This window comes from Setaria italica, chromosome IV (assembly GCF_000263155.2).
Source record: "Setaria italica strain Yugu1 chromosome IV, Setaria_italica_v2.0, whole genome shotgun sequence".
Lineage (NCBI taxonomy): Eukaryota > Viridiplantae > Streptophyta > Magnoliopsida > Poales > Poaceae > Setaria > Setaria italica.
In genome coordinates, this window is record NC_028453.1 from 26,187,820 (window position 1) to 26,208,564 (window position 20,745).

Consider the following 20,745-nt stretch of genomic DNA (forward strand, 5'->3'; position numbering starts at 1 on the left):
TAGAGAAGAGCTGGGGGTTAGATCGAAAAGGGGGGGACATTTTCCCTTCTCCTTCCTTGGTTCAGGAACAGAGGGTGGGGGAGATGGTTGGCGGCGGCTGGCTGGCTGTGGCTCACCGGCGGCGAGGCTGAGCGGTGGGGGAGGTAGGGGAGGGCGAGGGGAACCTATTTGGGCCCTCACCTTGGGCGAATGGCAGCGGGAAAGGAGTGTCGGTGGTGGCTTTGGCAGCGGCGGGCGGCATCCTGGTGGCGCGAGCGTTGCGGGGGAAGGGTGGCCGGGGCGTCGACCCTTTTATAGCCGGCGGTGGAGGTGGGGAGCGGCTGGCATTAGGGGGGCCTGGAGCTGGCAGCGGTGTAGCGGCGCGTCGCGACGCGGGTAGGGGTCAGCGACGGGGGAGCTTCGAGCGGCGGTAGGGGTCCGGCGACAGTGTAGCTGCAGGGGGGCCGGGTGAGCGGCGGGGCACGGCGGTGGCAAGCTAGGCGGGGCCGGGTGCTGGACGGCGGGCGACGCGTTGGTTGGTATGGGACGAGCGAGCGGCGTCGCGGCAAGCCGGTGCGCCGGCACCGGGCGCGCGGTGTGGGCAGGCGGCATGCAGGGGGCTGGGCAAGTGTTGTATGGCAGGAGGGGCCCTGGGGGCACGCCAGAGAGAGGGGCCGGCGCCAGGAGAAGTGACGCTGGAGAAGAAGAAGAAAGGAAGAAAGAGAAGGAAGAAAAAGAAAAGAGAAAAAGGAATAGGGAAAATGAGAAAAAGAAAGGGAGAGTCAGCGGTGATTGCGGAAAATGTTTGGGCATGCGCGGCGGTTTGTCGTCCGCACGTGGCGGATTTCACGGAGAGGGAAAACGGATAAAAAGGATGGTTGTCGGCTTTGGGAGCCGGGACGGTGAAATTGCCGGGAAGACGGGATTTTTCGGGAGCTCAACGGTAAAAAGATTTTGAAAACAAATTTTTAGCGGGTGATTTAAGTTGATGATTTTTACGGATGTTATAGCGTGCCAGCGCAGCCATCAATCTCCGACGGGCAGAGTGTCCCTTTCAGTCAACCTCGCCCCGTACGCTCGCGTCGGCTATTTCCTTTTCGGCTTTCGGGGGCGCCGCGTCAGCTATTTCCTCGATCCTCACTAGCACGTGCCCCCGTGTGGTCCCACCCACCCAAACCCCTCATCTTGCGCCTGTCCACCGGTGCGGTGCATTTCTCACTAACCCAACTTATATACATAATTTATATAAATAAAAATTATACACACATATTAATTCACAAAATATATGCAAACACATAGATGTACTACAAAAGTTATGTAAAATAATATGCTAAACGTAATTATACAACAAACTTATATACATATTTTTTCAAGAAAAAATATAACAAATAAATTGAAGAAAAAAGTTGTGCAAAAGCAATAAAAAAATTATCGACATAACTCATGCAGAAGAAGAAAAACTTCTGAATATAAGTTATACATATATATAAATTATATACATAACTTTTCCATTGCAACACTTTTTTGAAGAAAAACCTAAGGGAAAAAACGAAAAAAAGGGGGGAACCGGCTTTGCCGGCGCCGCCACGCCCTCCGGAGCCACTGCTGCAGCTCAGATCGTCGGAAGCATCAGCCGGTTCTCTTCTCTGCCGGCCGCCACGGACCGCGGAGTGCATTGGCTCCCCGATGCAGCTGGAGCTAAGCTGCATCCGCGACGAAGGGGAATGGGATGGGGAGCCCTCACGGCCGCCGCGCGCCGAGGTCGTAGCTCCTCAGGCGTCACGCCCCCTTCCCAGCGTCTCCTCCCGAGCTTGGAGTACGGGGATTTCAACAGTGAGAGAGAAGGAGAAGAGAGAGAAAGGAGAAAGCAGTATGATTGTGTGAAGGAAAAATTTGCTGCCGGGCACCCTTCAAGTGTGGATTTTGCCACAGACCATTAATAAAGTTCGGCTTTGCCAAAAGACATTCCTCGATGATGGTAATTTGCTAGCTGCAGGACACTACACCTATTATTATATTTGGGCCTTGTTTAGTTGCTCAACTTGGGTGTACCCAAATTACTGTAGCAACACTGTAGCGTTTCGTTTGTATTTGTGAATTATTGTCCAAATATTGACTAATTAGACTCAAAAGATTCGTCTCGCAAAGTACAACAAAACTGTGCAATTAGTTTTTGATTTCGTCTACGTTTAATACTCCATGCATGTACCGCAAGTTTGATGTGATGAGGAATCTTCTTTTTGCATAGTGCCAAAGTTGGGAGTTGGGGGTGAACTAAGGCCTTGGTTTAATACAAAATCACTGGAATTGCCTACTTTACCTTCAACTTCACATCCCATCACGACTTCACGAGGCATCGCCGGCGTCCGGAGCGGCCGCCGCGCAGCAGCTGGGAGCAGGGCAGGCCTTCAACAGCACATTCAACACGTAGAGGATCACCTCAGCCCGCGCTACCCATCTGGCGCCTCCGCCTCCTCCCTGTGCGGCGCCGGCACCTTCGCCGCCGCAGCGGGCGCCTTAGGATCCGTGCCAGTGAGGTGTTCTCCCTGCTGCTGTAGTTCCTGTACAGCAGACAAGTGTCCCTGGTGCCGTAGACGGGGGCGCCCCGACCGGGCTGCGGCCAGCGCGGGTGCTGGCACACCCACTGCACGCCGCCGTCGACTCGCGCTCAACACCCTCGCTGGGGTCCCTGCCGCCCAATCCTTCCGCGCGTGAAGCAGCTTGCCCTCCTCACCGAGTTAGGGCCTGTTTGGGAGCACTTCACTTCACCAAAAATCACTCCACTCCACCAACTCCAAAAAAGTCGCATCCAAACACGTTCGGCTCCAGCAAATCCGGCTCCAGAAAAAACGTGGAGCAGGGGTTAGATCCACGTTTTTTGTGGAGTACCTCAAGGGGTGCTCCAAAAACCTTGAATACAGACCTCGTCGTGGAGTTCGTAGTTATTTACCCACCATGCCATCCGTTACACAGTACCCCTTCGTACCCCTTCGTTTCCAGTCAAAAGAAAATCAGACTCATCCCTCATCCGCTACTCATCTACTCATCCCGAAATCTCTCCGCCGGCGCCGACGGAGACGCAGACGCCCGCCGGCCTGGGCGAGATGGAGACGCCCGCCGGCCTGGGCGAGATGGAGACGGAGCCCCCCGCCGGCCTGGCCTCCGCGGAGATGGAAGAGGCGGCCCCCGCCGGCCTGGCCGCCGCGCCGCGGGCGGCCCCCGCCGGCCTGGCCGCCGCGCCGCGGGCGGCCCCCGGCGGCCTGGGCGGCGCCTCGTTGGCAGCCGCGCCGCGGGCGGCCCCCGCCGGCCTGGGCGGCGCCTCGCTGGCCGCCGCGCCGCGGGCGGCCCTCGCCGGTGGCGGCGCCTCGCTGGCCGCCGCGACGCGGGCGGCACCCGCCGGCCTGGCCGCCGCGACGCGGGCGGCCCCCGCCGGCCATCCTCAGGGCACAATTTTGGCAGGGGCCCATGCCGCCCAGAGGTTGCTTGCCGGCGCCGCCGGCGAGGGGAACTTGGGCGGCGCGGCCTGGGCCGGCATCGCCGCGCAGGAAGGGCCCCTCGGCGCCGACGGTGAAGGGCCCCTCGGCGCCGGCGGTCAATGGCCCATGGGCGCCCGCACCAGGGGTGGGTTGGGGGGCGAGGAAGAAGGCGACGGGGAGATGGCCGGCGGCGGACGAGGTGGCCTGGGCGGCGGCGCAAGAGGTGGTCTGGGCGGCGGCGCAAGAGGTGTACTGGGCAGCGGCGCAAGAGGTATAGGTCGCAGGGGCGCCGGAGCCATGTCAGGCACCAGGGGTCGTGGCCGTGTTAGCCAGGGCGGCGGCCGTGACCGTGGCCGTGGCCGTGTGGCCGAGCTTGGCAGCGACGATGTGGCCGGGCTAGGCGGCGAGCCCATCGGCCAGGATGTTGCCGCCGCCGCTGCACAACATTCAAGCGTGAAGAAGACATCAAAAAGAAAAGCTTATGACACGGTAATGGTTTCTTGTGTTCCTTTGTTGTGTTGCTTGTTGTTATAGCAATGCAATCGAAGCATTTCCTTCTTAAATCTTCTAGCAGTATGCCCATATTTCTCATGCCGTGCTGCACATCATGTTCTGCCTTCCTGTCGAGATGTGTGGCTTATTAGCCTGTAGTTATGGCTTCCAGAATCGTAATTAGGGGAAGGGACCAACACTGAATTCATGATGACAACGTATGCCCCCTAGTGTTGATCTATGTCTTTATCTCTTTGAAGAATTCATACAGAGTAGCTATAAAATTTGTCCTGCTAACACAGAAAAGTTTCTTTTGCTCAGTGTTTCAATTATCAAAACGACATTTAGTTGTCAGGGTTTAAATGAAAAGATTAAACTCAGTCTCCCAAATTCTTGTGTGGAAGTTCTTTCTCATAGGCTGTGGATGTATTTTCTATGAGAACATCATATGCGATTTCCCTTCTCCATTTTATTTTTTATCCGCTATAAATTATGTAAAGTCACAGTTAAAAAAATAAAGTAATTTCTGGTCAGCTATCATGGTTAATAAAAAGCTGCACCCTGGTCCTCAATGTTGAATTTGTTAGTTGCATCATGGGAGCCATCTATCTAGTTCAACAAGAACAGTGCAATTACAAACACTCTATTTACAGAGCTAACATATTGCTAGTCAGCAGAATTGCTAAAGGATAAGTTAGTAGATTGCGGCAACTGGGTGAAAACTGCCTAGTGAATGCAAGCTTTTTTTAACAGAGAAATTAGCTTGTACATGATGTTATTTCTAGTTACTTGTGATACTTGACGTCTAAATTGAGCACCAACAATTACATGGCAGCGGCAGCGCTACTCAGTTCACCAGCATTGGCTAATAAAAACTTGTCCAGTCTCGGAAACAACATACTACCTCCGTCCATAGATATATGACGTTTAGGACTAAGAGATTAGTTCAGTTGTTATGTGTCAGTTCAAAATAGTTATCATTAGTTTTGTTCCGAGAAAAACAGAAGAACTAGGTGTCACCTCTAAGTCGCAACAAATTGAGCATTCATAAGGATTCAACAATGTATTTCCATATTACTGTGATGGACAATGGTAAACTATTTTCCTCATGAACTCTGCAGTCAGTTCACAGTCACCTGCTATCTAATTTTATTTATTCAACTCAGATTCATGGTGTGGGCTACTACCTAGTTTGAATGTGGCTAGTACCTAGTTTTATAAGTTATTGTTCCGATGGGTTTGGGCTTTCGATTAAGCTCTTGTTGCCTACGGATTAGACGTACTGCTCTTAGGGCATTATTAGTTAATAGCACATTTGAACCTACAGTAGTATCCCAACCTGTAGTATTTATTCCTTGCTATCTGCTGCTATTAATTATGCTCATCCATGGAAACTGTTACTATCAATTTGTTAAAGAGATATGGCTGTGTGAATATGTTAATTCAGGGTGATTCAATTGAATGGACTGATGCAAACACGACGATCATATGTTCGTTATTTGCCAAACAAGTTAAGAAAGGGAATAGACCGAACACTCATTTGAACTCAGTAGGCTATGATGAGGTTAGCAATGAATTTTTCAACCTCACAGCAATTCATTTGACCAAGCGGCAAATGAAGAACAAGTGGGATAAATTAAAGATCGATTTAACGACTTGGAAGAAATTAATGAGGAAGCAAACGGGTACGGGATGGGACGCCGCAAGAGGTGTGATTGATATGGATGATGAGTGGTGGAAGAAGGCAAGGACGGTGAGTTCACAAAATATTTTTATTTCTGTTAAGCAACAGGTTCATATCATTTCTTTTTGTAAATAATGATGATGTCCTTGCAGGATATTCCAGGTTGCGGCAAGTTTCGAAAAAAACCGTTGCAAAATGAGGAGGACTTGACAGTGATGTTTGCTGACATAACTAATGATGAAAGCGATCATTGGAATCCTATGAGCTCTAATCCCATCATACCACCAACACAAGAGGATGTTGACAACGGACATGTGAATGAGGTTCATGATGTCCCTGATGATTGTGATGATGACGGAGTTGCTTGGGATGAAACAGATGAGGTCCAAGAGGTTACTCCTTCTCCTACTATTTTGTTAGCAAACAAAAGAATTCCACCAGCAAAGAGACAAAGAACTGGAACTGCACAAGTTATTCAGGAACAAGTAACTAAGATTGCTGAGTCCGCTTCCTCTTTTACATCAAAAAAATTGGGTGAAGTAACTGTGCAACAAGTCATGGACCTTGTGTTGGAATGTGGGGCAGGGTATGATACAGATGAGCATTATATCGCCACAGAGTTGTTTGTGAAGAAGGACCAAAGGGAAATGTTCATGACCCTGCCAACAAACGAGATTAGATTTAATTGGCTGCGTAGAAAGTATAATGCCAAGTATGGCAATTGAGGAATTGTGTCATTTTAATAATTCTTTTTTGTTCGTATGAACTATTGTTATTGCAACTGCAGTGTTATTTCAATTTTTAATTACTTGTTGGACTGAAGTATTGTCATTCAACCTTGAGTGTTATTTTAATGCCAAGTACTTATTTTATTTTATATGTCATATGATCTCTTATCTGTAGGAAAGTGAGAGCGATAGTGATGACTCCAATGATGAAAGCGAGGTCTTTTGGAATCTTATGTTGGGTGCTGCAGAAATTGCACAAATATATTCTGACCTTTACCTTGTTAAAAACCCACCAAGGACATCTGGTGTAAGTGGAACAGGATGGCTGCTAGAGACAATGAAAAGTCCTGGAGAATGTCATAGACAACTACGTATGAACAATGAAATCTTCTTGGATCTTCATGGTGTGTTGGTGGGAAGGTATGGGCTGCGACCTTCTATGCACATTAGCACAAAAGAGATGCTTGCTATGTTTCTATACACATGTGCTGGAAATGAGTCTAATAGGAGAGCTCAAAATAGATTTAAGCATTCTGGCGAAACTATTAGTAGGAAATTTGATGAGGTGCTAAATGCTTTGATGGCTATGGCGAAAGATTTCATTCGACCAAAGAATCCCAACTTCCCCACAGTCCATAAGAGGATAAGAGATGACAAACGTGCATATCCACATTTCAAAGATTGCATTGGTGCACTTGATGGCACTCATATCCGTGTTGCTCTTTCACCTGATGAGCAAGTGAGATATATTGGAAAGACCGGGGTAGCCACTCAAAATGTACTAGCGGTATGCGACTTTGACATGCGTTTCACTTATGTTTCCACGGGACAACCTGGAGCTATGCATGATACAAGTGTGTTGTACAATGCACTCAGAGTGGATGAAGAATTTTTTCCACATCCTCCACAAGGTAACATGTGTTCAATTTGATATGTGAATGTGATTAACATGTAGCATTAATCCATAACTCATATTATTTTTATGTGAATATAGGCAAATACTACGTTGTGGATGCGGGATATCCTAATCGTCCTGGCTACCTCGCTCCTTACAAGGGTGAAAGGTATCATTTACCGGAATGGCATAGAGGTATTGAACCTAAGACGCCTATGGAAAGGTTCAATCGGGTTCACTCATCTATCCGCAATGTGATTGAGCGATCTTTTGGACTATTAAAAATGAAGTGGCAAATTCTTTGGAAGATGCCACCATATCCCATGTACAAGCAAAAGATGATTGTTGTGGCTACCATGGTCCTTCACAATTTTATTCGTGAGCATGGATGTCAAGATGAAGACTTTGCTCGGTTTGATCGTGATCCTAATTTTATTCCTACAATACCGGAAAGATATAACAAATATGCACTTTCGCAAGCGGCGTCAGATGGGACAACTTCCGCACTCAACGCGCCAACTATGGATGTCTTTCGTGATGAGCTAGCCACCGCACTCTCTCTTGCTTGGAACTAGTTTGTATTGGAAAGATTGATTTTGTACCGTATTTGTTGCGACCTTTCAGTACAACTTTATTTGGTTCAATATTTTTTGCCATGGGAAAAAAAACTAAAGGAAGTATTGTATGCTATTTTACCCCGAAAAAAAAAATCAAAAACACCCACAAAGGGTAACGGCCTGGCAACTGTAGCAGCATGGAAAAAAAAATCAAAAACACCCACGGGTTACTGTAGCAGCGGGGGTTACTGTAGCAGCGGGAAAAAAATGTAACCCATGCTAAAGTCAACCGATCCAACCACCAAGGGCAAAATAGAACATTCCCACTAAAAACACATTTTCCTGAAGCTGGAGCACAACAATATGCCAAACACGTTCAACAACTCTACAGTTTTCTGGAGTTGGTGGAGTGGAGCTGCAAAAGTGTGGAGCTGGTGGAGTGGAGCTGATTTCAGAAAGGTGGAGTGCTGCCAAACACCCCCTTAATTAGCATACCCAATTGCGTTTGTTGCCTTTCGTTCTTTAATCCTTCCCGTTGTTCGTGAAAGAGATAGAAAAGGAAAAACAATTTCAATCTTGCGCTCATTCTACTGGCAAGCATCCTAGAGCACTGATTTGATTTTCCCCTCAACTCTTTTTTAAATGAAATGACGGATGAGGAGTAGCAGGTAGCGGTCATCCTCGCCGCCAGCCTGCGCATGCGTGCGTACCTGCCACCGGGAGCAGGGAAAACTAGAAATTTGATAAACGTGTTTCTTGGTTGAGCTCACTTTTTTTGCTGCTCAAAATTTTTGGCCCTTTTAAATTTGTGCCAAACCAAAGAAGTCCGGCTAAAAACTCCTGCCTCCCAGCTCTCTGTGACCCTAAACTTTATCCCATTTCAATGCATTGTTATGTCTTGTCTTTCATGTTAGGTCGTTTGAAAATAATCTAGGTTATTTTATGTAGGATTTTTTTCTAAATTTTGTCCGAAAGAAAAACATCAGATTTGAGATATTTTCAAAAAAATTCTGATAAACGTGTTTCTCAATGACCTCCGATTTTCTCTTACCGGAGGTAAACCTTGACCGAGAGTGGACGCCGGGATAGAGTGCCGTGCCGCTTGGAGAGGGTGCGAGCCACCGGGAAGTCGATCCAGCTGAGGCCTCGTTCGGTTAGACCGGAACGGCCTGGAACGTAGCTCAATCCGGATGGATTGAAACAGTCCGGAATGAACCGGAATGAATACGACCCAACATAGGAATTGTCGTTCGGTTAGCCCCGACCCGGAATGGAATCCGGTCCGTCTCAACCATTCCAAGTGCTCCAAGGTCCGGAATGGTTCCTCCCCACCTCTGGAACCGATCCAGACAGAGGTGACGAGTACTTGGTCGAGCCGCGTGGGGCGGAGCAGCCACTCCGCAACGAACGGCGCCTTCCCATGCTTGCCGCCCCTGCCGGAGAAGTATCCGCGCGCATGTAGGTGGAAGTGGTGCCCCGGCGACGAGGCCCAGCCGTTGGTGCCCCGGTCCAAGCGAGGAAGCAGCGGCTCCCCTCGATGGGCGCCTCCTCGCGCTCGGCGTCTGACCATCATACACCCGTCCCTCCTAGCTATTGTCAGCTTTGGTAGAACAAATGGCTCTACACAGACACTTGGGGGAGACGGCTTTGGGGCAGCACATAGTAGAAAGAGCGGGGCGTGGTTGGGGGGGGAGACCAAGCGTGGGAGAAGCTGAACAACGCGTAGAGGCGGTCGATGTCGGCAGCTGGAGGTGGATAGATAGAATGGGAAGTACCCTGCCAGCAGCGAAATCCCAGCGGGAGGGATGGGTTACGGCCTGGAAATCTTCAACGACATGCTTGACATCCTCGGTCCTCCGCCGTCGGGGCTGGGGTGCACCGTCTGCGCTTGCCCAGAGAGATCGACGGGAGCAGAGATGGAATTGATTTTTACTGCTGCTCCGTGCTGCTGTGTGTAGAAGAAAGGATTGATTTTGCTGCTGTGCGATTTGTGCTGCGTGCTTGATTTTGCCTGTGAGAGGAGGAAATTGATTTTGCTTGCTACTTGCCCGTGAGAGTAGGAGCAGGAGAAAGAGAGCAGATTATTTCCAATACAATTGCAATTGCCATCAACCGGCTTATGCATGAGCCAAAAATTGTGGCTTCTCATGTCCCCTCCTCCGCAGCTTTTTGGCAAAAATACCCGCACCTGACGAGATGGGAACTTTTTTTTATTTTTAACCCTTTTTTTCTTTATTTTTAAAAATAACCTCAGCGGGGGTTTATTTGCGCGGCCTAACCCTTTTGGCCGCGCCAGACCGCCTGGCGCGGCAGGAACATGCTGCCGCACCACATGCACTGGCGCGGCAGCCCCCTGCCACGCTGGCGCGGCGAGCCGCGGCGCCAGGCGGGCGCTGACGTGGGCGGGCTTTCGCCGCGCCAGCCCGCCTGGCGCGGCAGGGCCAACACTTAGGCCGTGCGCCGGCTCCCTTCCTCCTCCCTCCCTCCTTTCTTCCTCCTCCAGAAACCCCCGAGCCCGAAGCTCCAGCGCCGCCCCACCCCCAAATCCACCCAAAATCCGGCGTTTTCGGTGGGGGAAAGTAGTGGGAATCGATCCCTGCTTCGTGTGGAAGGTATTCCCCTACTTATTCTCGTGTTTTACCGTTGCATTTGGTAGATCGGAGGATGTTTAGGTGACTTAGGGTTAGGTTAGTGATTTGAAATTTGAATGAAATGCAATGGTGTTTTGTGTTAGATGATACGTAGTTCATACGCAATTGAGTCTCTGCCCGCGATATTGACGTGTAGAACTTATTGATTTAAGGATATATTCATTGAATCGTATAGTGCAATGTATATGTGTATTTTTTGTTTGCAATTTGTCCAATATATGTAATGTGTGTAGTTGATATGTCGAATATGTGCAATGTGTAGTGTATATGACATGGTGAAATGTTTGTATTTTGTAGATGGATCGTTTAGTTCGATTTTTTCATGGTGGTGTTGTGAAACAAAATGGGGAGTTAGAGAATATGAATGAGTCAATTGAAATATTTGATGGTCCTCCAAGTTTTAGTGATTTAGTTGATCGTGTAATGACGAAGTATGGATGTAGAGTGGATGAGATAAGTTTGAGAGGTCGTTTTGATTGTGGGAAAGCTAGAGCTCATTATGTTCTCATGAAGTTAGCATCCGATGCGAATTGGAAGCACTATAAGGATGTTGTGCACGAAGCTAATGTTGCATGTTTGGAGGTTATAGTCGAAATTGTTCGTATGCCTAGCCCAAATGTTGTCATGAGGGAGGAAGTGACGGTAGTGAACCATAATGGTACCCAGGAGTCAGAAATGTTGCATCACGTGTTAGGTGAAACAGAACGTGATTTTGACTTGGCTATTGCCAATGATGATTTTCCCAATAACATTTTTGAGAGGGATGAAGCAAATATAGATGTTGATAATGTCTCTATGGGTTCCGAAGATTGTGAATTGGAGGAAGATGGGGTAGTAGGTGAGGAGGTAGAGGAGGAATCACTATTTGAGAGTGGTGGGCATGAATATGAGAACGTCGGGGTAGAAAATGAAGAGGATGGACTGCAATTTGACACCGCAACCGTACATGATGTAGAAGGCATTCGTCGTATGGACGATTGTTTTTCTTACACCCAGTGTGAGTTGCGGATGTTAAAAGAACGTGATGTCGAACTGCCATCCGTTCCCAATGATAAGGACATAAGTATGGTTCACAAAGCAATATGTGAATCTAGTATGGTGAATGCAGAGGGGACGTCCATTGGTGAGAGTCAAGTGATTAAGAAGGGGATGAAGTTCAATAGTCTTGAGGAGCTGAAGTTTTTCTTGGCTGACTACGCGGTGAGGTTACATAGACCTTTTAGCGTAGTTCACTCTGACAAGAACTTAAGATACAATGTGATGTGCAAGCAAGGATGCCATTGGCGTGTATGGTCTCGGCTAATATCAAGCACCGGACAATGGAGAATTTCAAATGTTGTGCAACCGCATACTTGTCGGTCGTCACAGCCGAAGCGAGAGCATGTACAGTGCACAGCAAAGTACCTTGGATGGCGTATCCTAGGCATTATCCGTAAAGACAGCGAGACATCGGTGCCATCACTCGTGGAGTCCATCTTCATCTTTAGTGGGTACCGTGTGAAGTATTCCAAGGCTTGGCGGGCGAAGCAACACGCTGTTGCCCTGCTTTGGGGCGACTGGAAGGAGTCGTACGACATGGTTCCTAGGGTACTCTCAGCTATAACCTACTACAATCCCGGAGTTAAATGGTGGATCGACTCATGTGGCATGATGGTTCCTGACAATGGAGTGTTGAAGCATATACTGCAAAGGGTATTTTGGTGCTTCCCTCAATGTAGTGAGGCATTTCAACATTGCCGTCCTGTGATACTGGTGGACGGTACATTCTTGACTGGCAAGTACAAGGGTACATTAATGATGGCAGTTGCTGTAGATCCAGAACAACAGATTGTGCCTCTTGCTTTTGCCTTGGTCGAGAGTGAGAATAATGAGAGTTGGTCATGGTTTATGAAACTTGTTCGGGTAAATGTTCTTGGACCTTCACGGATAGTGTGTATGATATCAGATAGGCATCATGGGCTTCTAAATTGTGCAAAGGACCACATTGATGGTTTTCCACCGCTTGTGCATAGGTGGTGCATGAGGCACTTTGCTGCCAACATGTCGCGTCGGCAGAAGAGCAATCGTGTGATTGGAAAATTGAAATTATTATGCACGGTTCATACAGAGAGAGAATTTCGTGAGAAGTTAGAAGATTTAGTGAAGGACTTGAACGACGACGCAAAAGAATGGTTGAAGGGTGAAATGGGGGACAAGGATAAATGGGCGCAGGCTTTCGATGAGGGAGGGATGCGGTGGGGTATTATGACCACGAACTTCTCGGAATCACTCAACGGAGTTTTCAAAGGCATCCGAAGTAGGCCCGTCGCTGGAATTATTGAATACACATTCGAAAAATGCAACGCCTACTTTGTGAACCGATGGGGAAAGGCGCGTGATATGTTAGATCAAGACTATAGAATTGGGCAAGTTGCAGATAATTATTTATCAGAGGCTGAGCTTAGATCCGTGCACCACTTAGCAGATCCGTACGGGCCAGAAAGGATGGTGTATTCTATAAGAAGTTACGGTTCGACTAACATTGGGGGTGAGAGTCATGGAGGCCGACACTATAGAGTGGATCTGCACGAAGTTTCGTGCACCTGCAATGTTCCTCAATTGTTGCACCTTCCATGTTCACACTTCATTACAGCTGCAAGGCAAGAGGTCTTAACTTTGAAAGCCCATGTACTGTCACCGTTGTACTCTAGGGAGCACACCATCAAAATTTGGGAATCAAGCTTTCAACCTTACCTAGATCCGTCACAATGGCCGGCATATGAAGGGGTAGGGTACGTGCCTAACCCCAGTTTAATGAGAAATAAAGTAGGAAGGCGGCAGAAGAAGCGTTTCACAGGCGAGATGGACGTGTCGGAAGGGAGGCTTTCTGCAGATTATGATACTGGTGATTTTGATATTGACAAGTCGGAAAATCGTTGCTCCAAGTGCCACAAGATCATCAGGAATTGCACATGCCGCAGTAGAAAATCAAAAGGCACTAAATCTAGACCGAGCAGTAATAGGCCGGGTAATTCGAACAATTGGGTATGCGCGTTGCCTATCATATTTTCCGTACATTATCATATTTTCCGTACTTATCATGTAATGAATCTTTTTACTAACGATCATTTATGTTGTTTTTTTAGGATGGCGGCCCCGGGGTACCCTCTTCTTGAGGCTGCTTACGACTTGCACCACCGTGCCCACCACCTCGCGGACATGAATGAGGTATAACAATGGTTGCTATTTTTTGCTGATGAATGCATACCTTAGGATGAGAATTGCAAGATTTTCGTATGAAATGTTCTTATAAATTAATTAAGGATGTGCCTATCGTTACTATTCGCTTGTGTAGAGTGTAAACAATTTCATACTGAAAATGTCATTTGTATCATATTTGTGTTACTTACCACTTTAGAAGCCCGTTATTCACAATTGGATTGACTTCTCATTTTGGTAATAATCTTATAATGTTTTGCAGAATTTGACACCACTGAGGGCTAGGGTGCACTCACCACTTAGGTGGGATGAGCGGTACGCCCAGTACCTGCAGAGAGCAGGTTTCTTGGATATCGCTGTTCAGGTCGTGGGGGGTCTCCCTCCAATGGACGGACCACTGTTGACCGCTATGGTCGACAGGTGGCGTCCGGAGACTCACACGTTCCACATGCCCTTCGGAGAAATGACCATCACAATGCAGGATGCGGCTATGATACTCGGCCTTCCACTGCATGGGCTGCCAGTGACAGGTATTATCCAGAATGAGAATTGGCGTGATATGGTCGAGATGCATATTGGGATTAGGCCGCCAGAGCCAGAGGGCGGAGATAGCTCGAAGAAGACGTCCGGTGTTAGCTCGGCATGGTTGAGGGAGCACTTCGAGGTGTGTCCTCCGGGAGCAAATGACGAGGTCGTGCAGCGCTTTGCTCGAGTGTGGCTATGGCACTTTGTTAGTACATTCCTCCTTCCAGATGCAGCTGGGAACACAGTATCGTGGATGGTTCTCCCCATTCTAGGTCAAGTTTGGGAAAACATAGCCACTTACAGTTGGGGCTCAGCGGCTCTTGCCTGGCTGTACAGACAGTTATGTGAGGCTTGCCGGCGCACAGCGAGAGATTCTAATGTTGGAGGGTGCACTTATATGCTCCAGATATGGATTTGGGAGCGAATGCCCGTGGGTCGACCTTCCCGCCTCCGTGTCGATGTAAGTCATAACAGCTAATTCCTTTTTCTACGTTAATGTTCGAAAAACTATTGTATCATGTGACCAATTGGACTTACTTGCAATTTCAGCCATGGCATCAAGACGATTCTCTTCCCACGTTCTATCACGTGTGGAAGCATGTGCGGCCCGTTCGTGGCAATCCGGATAGGCGCTACAGGGCCTACACGAACGAGTTTGATGTTCTCACGCAGTACCAGGTAATTTGGTAACCATAATAGTTTTTTAAGCTAACTTGCATATAATGGTAGATGAAATAAGTATTGCGTGAAAATTTTTGAAGGTGGAATGGAAACCGTATGACCGTCAGCAGCTTAGCGAGATCGTCTTTTCACCGACGTGCTACAAAGATAGAGAGCTGTGGAGGTGCACGACCCCAATGATACTGTACTACGTGGTAGAGTTTCATATGCCGCATAGGGTGATGCGGCAGTTTGGGAGGATGCAACCGTGCCCTCCTTTGGAATTATCGACTTCGCAGCAGCTGCACAGGTACGCAGGAATAAATAACTATTGGAGGGTATTCAATTAACGCAATTAACGTGTTATACTAATACTTCACTAATTTCTGATGCAGTATCGACCGCAGAAAGCGGTACAAGGAAAATGATTGGAGGGTGAAGCATGACCGGTACATCCACATGTGGAACAACAAGGAAGGATGCGATCCTGAAGGTGGACCGTACTGGCAACCCAACAATGAGTACATAAGATGGTACTGTACTTCGACGAGAACCAAAGTGAAACCATCTTGGACTAATGTGCCCATTGAGGATGCACCGTCTGATGATGACGCTGACATAGCTGACGCGTACGACACCGTGACACGCCATGGGACACAGCCTGAGCGTGCACCTCTCCACGACTATATGGTAAGCTTTCGGTTTGTAATTATAGTATCGTCACATTGATCACTTATGGAATGAAAACTACTGCGTCGCGGTCCAGCAGCAGCGCTCGGCCCTGCAGCTCTGCCTCGACGGCCGTGAGCTCTAGCGGTGGTGCAGAACCAGGGGGCGTAGCAGCGCAAACGAGATGATGCAGCAGCAGGTCGGCGGTGGAGATGCAGCACGTGGGGGTGGAGCAGGGCAGCTGAACGGGGGCGCCGGAGCTAAGCACGCATGGAGCAAGCCGGCGGTGAGGAGCGTCGAGGAGCGGTGCGACCAGAAGCAGACCCGACGCTGCGAGGTGCTGCCGTGGGAAAGACGGAAGAAAAGTGGGTAGCTGAGGAAAAAATAACGCACTGCTGTTCGGTTTGAGTGGATTGGTAGAAAAAAATCCCGCGGTTTGAGTGGATTGGTAGGATTAAATCCTAACCGGATTGACTGACATAGGTGGAATCACTCAAACTGGACCTAGAAGTAATCCTGGTCGGAATCCAATCCAGCTGAAACGAACGAGACCTGAGGCAGCGCCGATCCGGCCGGGTTTTTTGCAGCAGGCGTTGAGTCGGGTGCGGGTGAGGGTAGAATAGTAAGATTTTTTTGCATTTTATTAAGATTCAATATAATAATGGCTGCAGTGTGATGTGGCAAATTACCACCATTGAGAGTGTGTTTTGGCAAAGTTATCTTCTTGTTTTTTTTATCTACAGCAAAGATCACATTTGGAGGGTGTCCCGTAGCTAATTTTAGCTTGTCTGAATGGGGCCAGCCGGAGAGGGGATAAGAGGAACTGTGGACCCATGCACGTGGAAAGCACGCAGACGTGCATGTGCGCCGTGGCTCCCACACGTGGCCCACCGGGCGCTAGCACTGCTCGCAACGAGCGAGTGCTGATTCAGCTTTTCGCCAAATTGGCCCAGTTACGTGGGCCGACAAGCACTCTACCGAAACCAAAATGGACTCAAGCATTACATAGATGTGAATTTTTTTTATTTTTAACTTTTTTTTTTATTTTTAAAAATAACCTGAGTTTATTTGCGACGGGTGACCCTTTTGCCCGCACCAGACCGCCCGACGCGGCAGGCCCTGCCACGCTGGCGCGGCGAGCGCCTGCCCACCGCGCCAGCCCACCTGGTGCGGCAGCGCCTGCACTACACGCGCGAGTCGACTCCTTGCGCTGCCACCCACCGCCCCACCCCCAAATCCACCCAAAATCCGGCGATTTCGGTGGGGGAAAGTTGAGAAAATCGATCCTTGCTTCGTGTGGAAGGTATCCCCCTACTTTTTCTCGTGTTTTACCGGAGGATGTTTAGGTGACTTAGGGTTAGGTTGATGATTTCAATTTTGAATGAAATGCAATGGTGTTTTGTGTTAGATGATGCATAGTTCAGACGCAATTGAGTCTCTACCCGCGATATTGACGTGTAGAACTTGTGTAATTTACATGACATGTATATTTTTTTTGTTTGCAATTTGTCCAATATGTGTAATGTGTCGAGTTGATTTGTCGAATATGTGCAATGTGCAGTGTATATGAAATGGTGAAATGTTTGTATTTTGTAGATGGATCGTTTAGTTCGATTTTTTGATGGTGGTATTGTGAAACAAAATGGAGAGTTAGAGAATATGAATGAGTCAATTGAATTCTTCGAGGGTCCTCCAAGTTTTACTGATTTAGTTGACCATGTAATGAGGAAGTACGGATGTAGAGTGGATGAGATGAGTTTGAGAGGTCGTTTTGATTGTGGGAAAGCTAGAGCTCATTATGTTCTCATGAAGTTAGCATCCGATGCGAATTGGAAGAACTATAAGGATGTTGTTCACGAAGCTAATGTTGCATGTTTGGAGGTTATAGTTAAAATTGTTCGTATGGCTGGCCCAAATGTTGTCTTGAGGGAGGAAGTGGCGGTAGTGAATCGTAATGGTACCCAGGAGTCAGAAATGTTGCATCACGTGTTAGGTGAAATAGAATGTGGTTTTGACTTGGCTATTGCCAATGATCATTTTCCCAATAACATTTTTGAGAGGGATGAAGCAAATATAGATGATGATAATGTCTCTATGGGTTCCGAACATTGTGAATTCGAAGAAGATGGGGTAGTAGGTGTGGAGGTAGAGAAGGAGTCACTATTTCAGAGTGGTGAGCATGAATATGAGGACGACGGGGTAGAAAATGAAGAGGATGGACTGCAGTTTGACACCGCAACCGTGCATGATGTAGAAGGCATTTGTCGTATGGACGATTGTTTTTCTTACACCCAGAACGAGTTATGGTTGTTAAAAGAACGTGATGTCAAACTGCCATCCGTTCCCATGATAAGACATCAGTATGGTCCACAAAGCAATATGTGAATCTAGTATGGTGAATTCTGAAGGGACGTCCGTTGGTGAGAGTCCAGTGATTAAGAAGGGGATGAAGCTCAATAGTCTTGAGGAGCTGAAGTTTTTCTTGGCTGACTCCGCAGTGAGGTTACATAGACCTTTTAGCATAGTTCACTCTGATAAGAACTTAAGATACAATGTGATGTGCAAGCAAGGATGCCATTGGCGTGTATGGTCTCGGCTAATATCAAGCACCGGACAATGGAGAATTTCAAATGTTGTGCAACCGCATACTTGTTGTTCGTCACAGCCGAAGCGAGTGCACGTACAGTGCACAGCAAAGTACCTTGGGCGGCGTATCCTAGGCATTATCCGTAAAGACAGCGAGACATCGGTGCCATCCCTCGTGGAGTCCATCTTTGCCTTTAGTGGGTACCATGTGAAGTATTCAAAGGCTTGGCGGGTGAAGCAATACGCCGTTGCCCTGCTTTGGGGGGACTAGAAGGAGTCGTATGGCATGGTTCCTAGGGTACTCACAACTATAGCCTACTACAATCCCGGGGTTAAATGGTTCATCAACTCATGTGGCATGATGCATCCTGACAATGGAGTTTTGAAGCATATACTCCAAAGGGTATTTTGGTGCTTCCCTCAATGTAGTGAGGCATTTCAACATTGTCGTCCTGTGATACTTGTGGACGGTACATTCTTGACTGGGAAGTATAAGGGTACATTAATGATGGCAGTTGGTGTAGATCCAGAACAGCAGCTTGTGCCTCTTGCTTTTGCCTTGGCTGAGAGTGAGAATAATGAGATTTGGTCATGGTTTATGAAACTTGTTCGGCGACATGTTCTTGGACCTTCACGGATAGTGTGTATGATATTGGATAGGCATCATGGGCTCCTAAATTGTGCGAAGGACCACATGGATGGTTTTCCACCATTTGTGCATAGGTGGTGCACGAGGCAGTTTGCTGCCAACATGTCGCGTTGGCAGAAGAGCGACCGTGTGATTGGAAAATTGAAGACTTTATGCAAGGTTCATACGGAGAGAGAATTTAGTGAGAAGTTAGAAGATCTAGTGAAGGACTTGAACGATGACGCAAAAGAATGGTTGAAGGGTGAAATGGAGGATAAGGATAAATGGGCGCAGACTTTCAATGAGGGAGGGATGTGTTGGGGTATTATGACCATGAACTACTCGGAATCACTAAACGTTGTTTTCAAAGGCATCCGAAGTAGGCCCGTCTCTTGGATTATTGAATACTCATTTGAAAAATGCAACGCCTACTTTGTGGACTGATGGCAAAAGGCACGTGCAATGTTGGATGAAGGCCATAGAATTAGGAAAGTTGCAGATGATTATTTATCACAGGCTAAGCTTAGATCCGTGCACCACTTAGTAGAACCGTACGGGCTAGAAAGGATGGTGTATTCTATAAGAAGTTGCGGTACGACTAACATTGGGGGTGAGAGTCATGGAGGCCGACACTACAGAGTGGATCTGAACGAAGTTTCGTGCACCTGCAACGTTCTTCAATTATTGCACCTTCCATGTTCACACTTCATTACAGCTTGCAAGGCAAGAGGTCTTAACTATGAAAGTCCCTTGTACATGTCACCGTTGTACTCTAGGGAGCATACCGTCAGAATATGAGAATCAAGCTTTCAACCTTACCTTGATCTGTCACAATGGCCGGCATATGAAGGGGTAGGGTACGTGCCCAACCCCAATTTGATGACAAATAAAGTAGGAAGGAGGCAGAAGAAGCGTTTCATAGGCGACATGGACGTGTCGCAAGGGAGGCTTTCTGCATAATATGGCACTGGTGATTCTGATGTGGACAAGTTGGAAAATCGTTGCTCGAACTGCCACAAGATCATTAGGAATTGGACATGCCGCAATAGAAATTCTAAAGGCACGAAATCTAGGGCGAACAGTAATAGGCCGCGTTCTTCAAACAATAGGGTACGCACGTTGCTCCTATTTTGCATGGTTATCATTTTATCTTTTTTTATAGTAGTAAATTATCATAGTTACCATACTTATCATATAATGAAGCTTTTTACTAACGATCTTGTTTGTTGTTTCTTTAGGATGGCGGCCCCAGCGTGCCCGCTTCTTGAGTCCACGTACGACTTGCAGCACCATGCCCAGCACCTCACTGACCTAAATGAGGTACTACATCAGTCATTAACAATGGTTGCTAATTTATGTTGATGAATGCATACCTTAGGATGAGAATTGCAAGATTTTTGTATGAATTGTTCTTATCAATGCTTGCTAATTTGTCGTAATAGTGCATAACATTCCTTTTCACTTGTATTTTGAAAGTAATCGTTACGAAATTCTTATAAATTGAGGATGTGCCTGTCCTTAATATTTGCTTGTGTACAATGTAAACAATTTCATACTGAAAATGTCACTTATATCATATTTGTGTTACTTACCACTTTAGTAGCCCTTTATTCTCAAATGCATTGACTTCTCATTTTTGTTCGAAACCACCTTTGTCATCAATGTCTATTTCCTTGTAGGTAAGTAATAATCTTATAATGTTTTGCAGGATTTGAAACCACTCAGGGCTAGAGTGCACTCACCACTTAGGTGGGATGAGCGGTATGCGAAGTACTTGCAGAGAGCAGGTTTTTTGGATCTTGCAGTTCAGGTTGTCGCAGGTGTCCCTCCAATGGACGGACCGTTGTTGACCGCTATGGTCGACAAGTGGCATCCGGAGACTCACACTTTCCACCTCCCGTTCGGAGAGATGACCATCACAATGCAGGACGTTGCTATGATACTCGGTCTTCCACTGGAGGGGCATCCAGTGACAGGAATTATACAGAACGAGAATTGGCGTGACATGGTTGAAATG

General features: G+C 47.6%; 1 protein-coding gene across 1 annotated transcript; it reads left to right on the top strand.

Moving 5' to 3' along the window:
* The first annotated feature begins 5,551 nt into the window (after positions 1-5,551).
* Positions 5,552-6,510, top strand: LOC101756618 (zinc finger CCCH domain-containing protein 43-like). Its single transcript, XM_004965448.3, has 2 exons — positions 5,552-5,700; positions 5,784-6,510. Exons 1-2 carry the CDS (start codon positions 5,563-5,565, stop codon positions 6,354-6,356), a joined length of 711 nt encoding a protein of 236 aa, XP_004965505.1. The 5' UTR covers positions 5,552-5,562; the 3' UTR covers positions 6,357-6,510.
* The last annotated feature ends 14,235 nt before the right edge of the window (positions 6,511-20,745 follow it).